We start from the raw sequence: 12,905 nt of genomic DNA on the forward strand, positions 1-12,905 counted from the left end.
TAGTCTCATCACATCCCAACATGACATATATCCAGTCCACCTAAGAGCATCTGAAATTTCCCACTAGTATTTCATTCTACAGTGTCTGATCTTCCCCAGCATACTACAGTTAGCATCACCTATCCTAGTCACATACTAGGTAATATAGACCCTAGATTACTTATTCTGAGTTAGATTCGAGTTTCAGCTCTCAGGCAGTCTATGCTATTCACTGATGCTTTGTTTACGTCAATTGAAAACAGGAGGAGGTTTCAGAGTACTTTGTTTTTTCTTTTAACAGGCATCACCACCCAGCCACAAGGCCAATCTATTCCATCCTTCCCATATACTTTCTTTTATATATTTTTAATACTTTTTCCCCGATATACCTTTATTTGGACACAATAGCTAGTCCTTAATATAACCCTGTCAGAATTTGCATACTTTAAGCTATTAGTTATCTGTAAAACACAGTAGAAAATATAATTATTATACTTATGCCTAGTGAAGATTAGTGTACACTCTCCACTACTCTGAACTGATGGTTTCAGCATAGAAAAGCAACTTCTAACAAAATGAATGACCTCAATTCTGTAGCATAGGAAAAATGGAGTTAAATCAAGTTATTTTAGTCAGCATAAAATGGACATCTTTCACCGCTTGCACCAGAACATACTGAATAATACATCTACTTCTTTTTGAACCACTGGACTACTGGACAATTTCTTGATATGCAAAGACTGGATCAAACTATTACTTCAGGTTGTCCATGGCTCCTCTCAGATGAAGTCTTCAAACAATATAGGCAAAGCTTGATGATAAAGCCTTCTTAGTAATGGGACAACAAAAGAAATCAGAGTAGATGGAAAGACAGGTATCATTAATGTACTTAATGAAGAAGTTAGACATCAAAATACCTTTCTTTCAGAATGACTGCAACTTATATTAAAACAGGAACATCTTCAGTTTACCTTTCTGTTTATGAAAAAAGTCATGCAAATTCTGCAATTAGAATAGTACAAGAGATCCATCACATTATTGTAGAGTTGATTTTAATTGTCAAACATTCCTCCAGTTCAATGGGTTTTAATCTATACTTGACACTTCCCCATGGAGGCTGATACTACAGATTTGTCTAACAGTAATATCCCCTTAACACTAACAGTGGGAACATGCTCCCTTGAGGTTTGAAAAATCCCATTTACACCAACTTTTGCTGCTATTTTTCTTTTTACATCTAATCTCAATATAATTGATCTCCTAAAAATCTTTAGCATACAAAAGTGAGAAATATTCCACTCAATTTATTAGAGTACTCTCTTGAAATGAAGTTGGTACTTAAATCAACCATTTTGTTTGTAGGTATTACCTGATATTATTGATGCTGATGCCTGCCATAAAAAGGTCTGATTTTCTTTCTACTCTGTTATAACTTAACCAGTTCCCAGTCAGCAATATTTTAAACGCAGTAAGTAAATTACATCAAGGAAATAAACACATCAGCATAAAACTAGACATGTTTTTTTTTTTAAAAAAAAAATTGCCAAATACACCATTTGCCTGTTTAAATCAGGATTAATACTGATGCTCAGTATAATTTGACAATAACATGGTGCCTTACCTCTCAATTCAGATTTCTTTCTGTATGTATGTGGTACTACAAACTGTTTTTCCTTTCTTTTGTAAGCTCCTAAATTGATTTTTCCAAAATTCTCCAAGTATTTCATTAGCTTATTTTGTTCCAATGAGATACCTGCATATCTTGTAAAAAAAAATCTTAAATATGTCTTAAATTCATAACACCCTGCACTTTATTCTGCAAGCTAAACTATTTGATGAGTGAATTAAGGCAAGACAATAAAAGCTGTAACAACCAAAGCATAACAATCAAACAAATAGTTATCAAGACACTCAGAAATAATATCCGCAAACATTATTTTACATTGCAAACTGTCCTTTGAACAAGCTCAAATGGTTTGTGAAATCAAGAGTTCAAGATGCAGAATACCATTCATTTAGCAAGGAAATATTACAGAAATAAAGGTTGTACCAGAACTAGTTACTGCACAGTAAGAAAGCTAAGTAAGAAAGCTAAGTGCAAATTTAAACTGATGCAAAATTTCAATACAAGATACAATGCAATAACTTTCACCTTGAGATTTCCAGACCAGTAGTTCACAGCTCCATGAGTTTACTGACTAGTTCCAGACAAACAGGGGAGGAATTAAGGAGGTCACAGTCTAAGTATATTTGTACACAAAGCAGTCTGAATTTGCAACTTTTCTAGCTACTCATATATGCTAAGAATTAATTTTTACTACGGGTTATTTCTTGTTTTGGGGAGGAAAGGGAAAGCCATGAAGAGATGTGAACATTCTTGGAAGAAGGCAGGAAGGACAGAAGAGCTTAGAGACAACAGAACCAGCACAAATCTTAAAAAGGATCTAGCTCATAACAGAGAAAGCACAGAATACAAAGCTGCAAACAACAAGCAGGTAACCAAAGTTAGCAACATAGATGAAATTAAAGCAGAAACAGCACTCCAGTAGCACAACCAACATTCTCACGTTTGTGTTCAGCACAGTGATGAATTCAGTATGTATTTTCTTTGGTAACAGTTCATCAATTAAATTAGTTCCATTATCGCTGTTTGGAAAATTTGACATGCAATTGTCCAAAATATCTCTGCAATGTTAACTATAAGAAAAACAAATATGTAAGCAAGTAGCTACTAGAAGTCTTCATGTGAAAAAATTAGTGCACGTACAGTAATCATTTGTGTAAACAAAGCCACATAGCAGTATTCTCTATATTAAAGTCACGCAGAGGCTTTTTGTTAATTTTTGAATTTACGTGACAAATACAGAAATAACCTTAGGATCGAACATTCTATTTAAACTCCAAGGCAAACAATTTTAATTCCAAGTTTCAAAAAATAATTTGTTTTTACAGTAATTATAAATGTGCAATAGGAGGTTATCTTGTAACTACTTTTACTGTCACTACACCATATGACCACATTAAAATAATGAGGTTTGAACATTTATACCTTCAATTAAAGCTCCGTAGCTTCAAGCACTTAAAGAACGAAGGCTACCATTAACCTAGACCCTACCCCTCAAATATGTACCAAATACATTAACAGCGTTCCCGAATCATGAGGTCACTGTGAAAATTTAAGTCTCAGTGGATTCCATCACAAAGCAAAATCTTCAGGATTTTAATTGGATATTATTTAAGGTATAAAATTAACATCTTTCATCAAGTTATCTTGACAGCTCATTGGATTTATCAGCCTCAGAAAATATTTTAGAGGTTATTTTAGGTTAATTACATTTCACATACTTCATGACCCTGTACTTCTCTCAATGCTATATTATAAACATTTACCCCTTGCCAATAACTTTAAGTTCACATTGACACACATTTTTGTATATTTGCACTATAGCTGCCATATGACAGCATTTTACATTCATGGTGTACATAGAATCCCATTTATTTTTTGGAAACTTGGCCACTGCAATAAATAACAAAAAACAAGGGGCACCTAAGTCAGCTATTCCACACTTTTTACTCATAAGACAACTTAGGTAAGCGAGTTTACCTCAAGCACTTAAGGCACCGACTCAGGAAACTGTGTACTTTATTTAGTTGGCCACAACAGGTTTTCAGCACACATAAAATCTTCTCCTCTAGTTCTATATGCCAAGCATTGTGATTAGGATAAATAAATAATGACCATGCTTGTTTTTCAGTTCACAAAGGAAAGATCCACAGATACAGACCCTAAATCAAGCCCACTGGTACAGTGCTGATTCTGACTTTATACCTCATATTCTAGCAGCACAAGGACTTTGCAGTTCCCACCACAGAAGAGTTGTGAACTCTCAATCCCCGCACAAAGGTTCATGCTGGGAATAATAATGGAACTAAGCCCAGTAACAGACCTAGGCATTTCCTCCCTTTTGAGCAGCTGACTTGGGAATCTAAACAACACTTTTAATATGACCAGCAAAGAAGAGGGCAATACACACTCCCTCTCTACAGAAACTGCAGGAATAGGATGTTTCATAGTGATGTCCATTTGAGTTTCTCAAGTATTTTGCAAGCATTAATAGATTGAGCTTTTCAGATAGTCTGTGAGCCAGGTGCTACTCCCAGTTTTACTGACGACCAAATAGTTTAACCTCTTCAGTCAGGTTTGTTGCCTAAATCTCATGCTTTAGTACTGCATTTCAATTACAAGGCTACACATCTCTGCAAAGAGATTTCAGAAAATTCAGTTCTCCCCCTCAAGTAAACTCAAAGCAATAAGAACTACAGATTAACTCAGGCAAGACTGAGCTGCAGCTGCTCAAAGTCAGAGCATGGAAACCACTATACTCCCATTTTCCTCAAAGTAGTAAAATAAACAGTTGCTGAACCTCCTCAGCTGGACCCCTTTGGATAATTACAAAGACACACGACATTGTGTGAATAAGCAAAAATGATACCGCATAGCACCCCAAACAAGAGGTGGTAGACAGCCAAACATGCAAGTTCATGATACAATTTCTAGAGCATCTCCAGGGTTCTCGTTTAGTCAAAACAGGAAGAGGGTGGGGGGAAGATTTTTTATAGATGTCTTAAAACTCAAAACAGTGAAACAGAGTAATTTGAAAATCAGGTAACCAAATTATTTCATGCTTAAAGAGTGACCCTGCTATTACCACATCCCAGGAAACAGTAACCAGAGAAGGCAGCCATATTAAGATACTAAATGCAGACATCTCACCTTGCCTGTTTTTCTATAGAAATACTTACAGGACTCACTGAAATATTAGTGCCAGCTTTTGAATATTTTAAAATTAAGCAGGGACTTTTTATTATCTGCATTGGTACGTTTTTACATAGAGGTCAAAAAGAAATACAAAACATCTTAATGGAATGAAGCATCATTCCAGCGACAACTCTTACTCAAGACAGTCTGGATAATTCTTTACATTCTATCTTAAGTCTTCCCCACACCCACAGCTCCCCAGGCAAAAAAGCTAATTTCCCACGCACACTACAGTGGTTTCTCACTTTATACCTACAATAGTGCTGCTGTCAGGAAGAAAACTAACTGCAAGTGCCAAAAATCCATTCAACATATTCTTAGACAAAAAGTAACATGCAGCATCTGAGGATAATGAGAACTGCAATCATTCAAACTGACAGTCTACTGCCTGACAATTATCACGAGGCAAGTTTTATGAATTCATATTTCCTGTGATGACAAGCACCAGGCTACACAGAAGGGTATTCAAATTTTCTTTTGAATATGAAAATCTCCTGAGCCAATGAGTTCACTCCAAAATGGAACTCACTTAACTGAAATGAATAAAAACATGCTGACCTGAACAGACTGAGGTTTCTCTTCAGTGCTGCCTGTGTTTAAGTAACATGCACTATGTAGTGAATATACCTTCAGTACACAAATTATCACAAATATTTACTATTCTTTACACATATACATATTACTTGTAACGAAATTAACTAGTTAAAAACCTATCAAGACTGTCAATTTGAAATATGACTGTGAAGTGTATGTTCTTCAATTTATCGTGAAAACATGCCGAATTATAGCATATGTATTTTAGTATTCCTACCAGAGACGCAACTTTTCTGCAGTTTGTGCATAATATCATTTACCTTTCTGCAAAGGCCTGATTCTCCACTCTTCTGCGTTATCAGATCTAAGTTCTTTGTCCTTACTTTCAGGTCTTACCATTCAGCTCATGCCAATACTTTCAATCCTCTGTCTAGACCTTGCTCCCCACCTCTCCCCCAACCCCAAAATCTGCAAACGCACGCAAGCTTGAATATTGCTTTAGTTCCTCCAGCAACACTACCTCTATTTTCTTACCTCCTTATGTCTTCCAAAATTCGTAATTTATCCAAACTCTCAAATATTCACTCACAGACTTTACAACATCAGCATGTGCAAATTTTAATTAGTATGCATAAATTTAGACTTCACACGATCTTAATTATGGAAATCCACTTACTTCCCCTCTCAGGTTATTACATTTTTTCCTCATCTGCTATTTAAAACACAACTTCTATGACTCCATACAGTAAATAAATTCCATCCATTCATACAACCATAGCTTTTTTTTTTTTTTTTGGGGGGGGGGGGGGCTTTTCTAGCGATTTGAAACCATGGAATTCATCAGCTAATAATAATTCTTAGTCAAAAGTATTTTCAAATGTCTTCATAATGTTTAAAAAAAATCAACATGTTACCACCTAAAATACGAACTAAAATTAAGGTTGCCTATAACAAACTTTGGGGGAAAAGAGCAGTTGTTTGTTTCAGAATATACAAACATAAATGATGTTTTTTCCTCAGATTCAAATGCCTGCTTCTGTAGTAAATACAGAGTCAGTCAGCAGGAGATAGCTCTAAGCACCACTGACATTATCAATTTGTCCCCCAACTACTACTACATTTTTCAATAAAAAGAAGGAGAGATTACATGTCACTCTTTTGTGAGTAGGTGGAAGGCTGGGTTCTATATACTCACCTCGCTTTCAGCATACATACCCAGCAGGAAGATGGGGAGTGCAGTGGAAGACCAGCTATTGTGCTTTGCAAACTAACATATAATTTGCTAGTCAGAGAGCTGCTAGTTCCCACAACCACAGCTCCTTCCAAACCTCTGTCACTGTGAAATTCACAACCATACCCAGATGCCTGCATTAAGCAGAGATCCTCAGGAATAAACACCAAGTCCATTAAAAGCACTATAGAAAAAATAGGAGACCCAGAGATTGGAGGAAAAAAATCAATTAAAAGCGTTTCTGAAACACAGAGTGAATGCAAAGCAGCTTGAACTTCTGCTAGTTATGCTGCACTTCAGCTTGCCTTTTCAATTATTATTTTCTGCACAGAATTGACAATCAGCACAGAACTAGGTTCTCCCTTAGCAACAGTCTACAGGAAAGCACCTCTAGCTCTTCTTCACCTGTAGCAACGGTGTCATTTTGCACTGAAATGGTAATTCACTATATTGAAATAACAGGCCTCCAGTGCTCCAGCACCATCTAGCAGGCCAAAGAGCAAAACACAGTTAGGCAACACAGATTTTGGCACAAAATTTTAAAAAAAAAATAAATTTATAATTGCAGGACAAGGTGGAACCTTTCTTTTTTCCATAGCTAAGCCAACCATCGTCTTTCTGCTGCCACAACAAGATTGCCATTTGACATGAAACATGTGGCTTGCGAGGGTACAGCATTAAAATACAAAGCTAATTTACACTCCAGCTAAAAAGAATTCAGGTTATTAACAAGTGGTTACTGTGGAATAAAATCTCAGAAATAACAGCCTTGTGCTATGAAATCGCTAATGTTTCTCAGGAGCTCTGAAAACTTTTCCCAGCAATTCCCCAGCCCTGGGAGTTAGGTCATTTCTGTAAACAGCCACGTGCTCACCAGCAGACGGCAGAAGAGCACCACGAATTCCCAATCTGGTTTTACAGACATTAGCGACTGAACATCAAATGCAATTAGCGAGGTTGTCACACCTATACCACCATCCACTCTTAGTAGCTGTAAATGATAGTGTTTTGCCAAAAGGATAGTACATCCTTTTGTAATACAGTGTTCTGCTGCATTCTGCAGCTTTCTGCAGGAAGGACACACTGTGCACTGCAAATACGCTATTCTGAGTATATCAGAAGGAATTAATTCTATTCCTAACACAACTAAATCAAAAAGCAAAAGAGCAAAAATTTAGAAAAACAAGAGTAAATAATCTCTCACATCGACTTGGCCATCCAAGGTAATGCGCCACAGCACGCAGCCAGTCTCAGTCACCGCCCTGCCAATACACGCTTCCTCACAGTCCAAAGGACCCACCGTCTCAAACACGGCCGTCTTCCTCATTCCACTCAGGATTAGCTAATCCACACCTCTCTGTGAAACTAAACACTGAGAATAGATCAGGCTGACTGGGGAACGTCACTGGTCCAGTGTTATCCAATACAGGAAGTTCTGCAGCTTGTCAGCAATTTCAAATCCTTGCGTCTGAGCCTTCGTAGCCTACAGATTACTACTGAAAAGCTGAGAAGCTTCATTTTACCACGTCCTGTGGAACAAGACCAGTGACAGGTGAACTAACCAGTACTCTGCATGACAGTGGAAAACACTCAGCTGTCTCAGTTTGTCTTGATCATAACCCTTCCAAGTGAATGCAAATCTGCAAGTCATTTGAAATTGTTTTCTGAAGAGGAGACTGACCCTACAAGCAAGTCTTGCGTGTGGCACTGCAGGATTAACTGAGCACCAACTGCTTAGTAACTAGCTTTCATCCGTGATGATGAAGAAATGGCTCAAAGTACATACAGCATGGTACAGGGTATAAGAAAGATTGTTTAGTCCAGAGATAGCTACCACTGGTCAGGAAGAATCCTCAATCTCAGCTACTTTTGGCCAGATACAGGGTAGAGTTTAGAAAACTGAAGCTTGAAGGAAAAAAAAAAAGTGTCTTTTGCGAAAGTATAAGAATTCAGATTTTCCACTGACAGGCTCTTTCAAGCAATCCGTCTTTCAAGTGTTTTCTTTTTGCCAGCCATAACAACAGGAACACGTGTTGTTTCTTATTCTTAGAATCTCTCTGCAACTTCTCTAGAGGTTACATAGCAAATACAGCATTTAAAATGTAGTCCTAAATAATGGATACCACACTGTCAGATGTTTCCTTTACAAAAGGCTGGAGTGCTTGAGATGCTCTCTCTGAGATGGAAAGAAGTAGATCTAAACAAATGTAAATATGCCTTTGGCATTCTTGTGGTAATCCAATAGAGCAACCTGTCCTTAACAACAGCTAACACCAGGGAAAAACCATCCATTTTCCACAGAAGATCCAGCCCTGGCATGTTATGGCATTGAGACTGGTATCAAGATAAATAGATTGCTAAAAGGTATTTCACCCACTGAGTTTTCTCAAAAGAAAGATTTGCAGGAAAGACACTCTCTAATCCACCTTCTCTAAAACAATCACAATGTTTCTCTTCTCAACTTCCTTTTCCCTTCTAAAATTAACAAGCCTTCATGGTCTTTATGTCTTTGTTCATAAGAGAATATATCTATATTCCTGATCACTTTCATCAGCTTTCTTCAAAACACTGCCCAAGTTCTAACTCCTTCTAGGACAGGGCATTCGCAGGCCAAGACTTCAGGTGAGGAAAACTCCAAACTAAGTAAGACGACATCTTCCACAGTATTATCTTTCTGTTCCTTATACATACACACACGCACACACAAACAACCTTCCTCACCCCCCTTTTTTAAGGTTTGGGTGGTGGGATTTTTAATCAAGTTTTTACTGCTTTGGGTTTTGAGAGTGAAAAATATCACTGAGGTACTCACAGCAGTGACCATGTCTTCCCCTTCCACTCCCACCTCCACCACCACCATTTACTTCCTTGGCTATATTAGAGATATGGCTATGTAGGGCTAAATTTAGGCTTTGTTCAGTATTTAAAACAGGTAAATCCCTAACATAAGCAAGTCATAGGACGCCCCCCACCAGAAGTCATTCCACTAGGACCAAAGTCATCTATCTTGTAGCAGACAAGTAGAATACAGTAGATGATGAACTGAAGGTCACTCTCCGAAATCCTCATGGATATTTTAGAAGGTACACAGATCTGATCAACATCGATCATTTCACAGTGACAGCATTCCACATTCAGTCTGTGCTGGCTTCTTTCTTAAGTCAAGGATCTAGTGACAACTGCTGTGCAGACACATTAATCCAGATTATCGCACATGTAAGAGCTGAAAGACATTGCTGAACAATGACTTGTGCTTATGCAGTTCAGCATGTGAGAATTTGATATATTTCCAGTTCTTGAGTTGTTGCTGATAAGTAGCCTAGCTATCAGTCTTGTTTCAAAAGCTGCAAAGTAATTTCTATAGATTTGTTATTCTTAATTTATCATTTTGCTTTGCAAATATTTTCAAAGTTCAAAACAACATAATTTAAGCACAGCAAACAATCTGTAGGATTACTAGTGATAAGGCAGTAAAAAACACAGTATTGAATGCCAGCAAAGTAATTTAGCAAAGGAAAAACCACTGATAACTACAGTGCCATAAAGAAGGAGCAGAAATGATAGGTGTACTTTTGAATGGTCATTCTTTTTGGTATCACACTCCCATTTCTCTCTTGCTGTGTATTTGTTGTATTAGTAACAAACAATAAAAGAATTAAACACTAATAATCAAAACATGCATATTAAAACTACACTATTACTGAACCTACTTATCTCTTAACATAACTAGTTTTCAAAGGAGATTAATTATACTGGCAAGAAGCTTTTTGCTGTTGCAATTTGTGAAGCATCTTTCAACACCAAAAACATTAAAACAGCTGCGAACACATAACTAGTTCTAAGATCCTAGGGTTCTTTGCATTTAATCAGGTGTTCATCTTGTGACAATTTGTCTAGTCGTTGCTTTAGTACACCACTTCATATAAAAATTCTTAGTTTCTAGCCTTAACAGCACTGTAATTAGCATATAGCCCACCATAAACTATATAGTGGCTGGAAAACAGCCATATTTTTCAGTATTTAATAACTGCAACAAAAAAGGGAAGATGCTGGATTTATAGCTGAATTTCTCATGTTTAATTAGAAACATGATCATCTTAAAATAAGTTACTGGTATTCTCATTTCATATGAGAGTATCTGACTGACAACACAAACAGTGCCCTCAAATTAGAAATGCATCACATCAACTTGCAGAATTAGGTGTTATATACATCTGCAGCCCATTGAACAGTACAAAAGGGTAAAATACAGTAATAAATTAAACAAATTATATGCCTGAAAATTAATGCTTGTTTTAAAGTGCAGCTATTTTCATTAATTTAAAGTATAAAAGCATTTGTGTTAAATGCATTAAGATACAGACTTACTCTCTAGAGAAAATACATCACTTTTTTAAACCTCCATCAGATAAATACTTAGGTTCCAAGTTCACATGAGAATTTTCTCTTTGTGTTGATATTGTCAAATTACAAGTGTCACTAAGAATAGATATTTAAGGTAAACACTAACAGATCTGCATTTAGCAACAGGCACCAAACTAAGAGATAATAAAATTTCATATATTCATAAAATTGCATATATTTCACTGTAAAATCAAAATTACTGGTAATACAAAAGTATGGTCTTTTCAGGCTTAAAGATACAAATTTCATTTAAAGCTCTCTGGTGGTACCAAACCATCTATGCTTCCCAAAAGAAAATTTTAAGGGCTACTGATTTAAACTATATAGAAGCTGCACCATTTTACTTAAAGGGTCATTGTTTCTGAACAGTCTTACAATATAAGATACATTTACCCAGCTTCTTCCAACCGTGTATCGAAATCCAATGACACATCAAAATTCCATCATATGAGTAAAACTTGTTAATTCAGTCAAACTCTACGGAATTTGGCAAAAAAGCTTTCAAGCTTTACTTTTAGTCTTCCATTCATCAATATTTATGTTGCATAGTGTGACTGAATAGCTATCTTTTCCCAATCTTACACTTTTCTTCTCCTTGGACTTTAGCAATTTTAAATATTTAGAGCGAATAAGGAACATCTATAAACAAAAGGTATGTTGCTTTTGGTTTGCAATCAGTTGGCTTTATTATAGCCAGCTGAATTTCTCTCCCATACAGAACACTCTCCTCCAAGAAAATGCTGATTTAACAGACTCAACATTCTTCAAGAAATATATTCATTTTACCTAAAAGTTTTGTGAAAGAAACCACACAGAATAGCAGCCATCAGCCCCAGTTCTTTCATTCTTTGGTCAATTATTCCTTCTAGGTACCTGTTGTCTGCTGAAAGAGGTAAAGAAGCTCAGGAAACTCAAAGTTGTTTCCCAATTAAACCTGTTTTAAACCGTAAAAGTCTCACGCTCACATCTCCTTAGATTTCCAGTGATTTTTTTTTTTCTCCTTTCAGGAATTGGGCAGTGTAAGTAGCATTGAGAGGGAGCTTCCCCTAAAGAAATTATTCTTCACACATATATTTTCCTTTTCAGCATTTTTGTCAAAAATTAGGATGCATATACTCTCATCCTAATTCACCCCCTACCACAAAAAGGGCAGGCAGGAACAAAATGCTGGATTCACCAAGCAGGAATAGGGGAAACCAAGGTAAAAAACTAAAACAGAGGATCACACCACTTATTTACAGCGCCAAGAGCATTCCCAGACTCACTCACCAAACCAGCGGTAAGGGAAGGAGCAGACTGTCCTAGGGACTGATTTCTCATGCGGACCAGGTTTGAGGTATCTGCAGGTGGCTGCCATGTTGTTTGTCCTATTCCGCTGTGGACACTGTTTGATAAGGGGAGTAGTTGCTTTCCTTTAAAAACAAAAGCAAAATACTATCAACTTGTTTAACAAGTTCAAAATATAATTCTGAAAATAAATATTGCATATGGAGAAACAATGGTTAATAAAAAGTAATTTTAAAGTTCTGGTAGGTTAGAACTTGTAAAAGTATACTACCAGTAGAAATCATTATGTTTGATAACTAGGTATTTCAAAGAACCTAGTTTACTTTGATTAGATGACGGGTAAAACCAGAAAGCTGTAGAAGACAACTTCAATCATTTCATACCTTTCTATATTTCATGCAACTTGAAAATGATACATTTGCTGCTAATTAAACAATTTATTACACTATAGAAAAGCAATGTTCACGTTGCAAAATCTCTGAAGTATAATTAAGGTTTTCATGAAAATCCAGTCATAATAAAATACGTCTTCCAAACAACTTATCCATCTAGGTATCCCCATTTTCCCCCACCACAGCAACATTCAGCAGCAGATTTCCTGCAGCTGTGATCACAATACAATGTATGTTTAAACATTACTTTGCTTTGAAC

General features: G+C 36.5%; 1 protein-coding gene across 17 annotated transcripts in view; it reads right to left on the bottom strand.

Annotated features, from left to right (window-relative positions):
- MAST2 (microtubule associated serine/threonine kinase 2) overlaps positions 1 to 12,905 on the bottom strand; it is a 196,733-nt gene that overhangs the window by 159,419 nt on the left and 24,409 nt on the right. For 14 of the 17 annotated variants that reach the window (XM_062581834.1, XM_062581828.1, XM_062581832.1 and 11 more), the window contains one exon: positions 12,237 to 12,379. The exons of 1 other annotated variant lie outside the window; for it this stretch is intronic. In XM_062581834.1, the coding sequence (XP_062437818.1) occupies positions 12,237 to 12,379 (143 nt within the window). Of the gene's footprint in view, positions 1 to 12,236; positions 12,402 to 12,905 lie in introns of all 17 variants that reach the window. 2 more of the 17 variants (XM_062581840.1, XM_062581839.1) reach the window with 1 other exon arrangement.

This window comes from Rhea pennata, chromosome 8 (assembly GCF_028389875.1).
Source record: "Rhea pennata isolate bPtePen1 chromosome 8, bPtePen1.pri, whole genome shotgun sequence".
NCBI classification, from domain to species: Eukaryota; Metazoa; Chordata; class Aves; order Rheiformes; family Rheidae; genus Rhea; species Rhea pennata.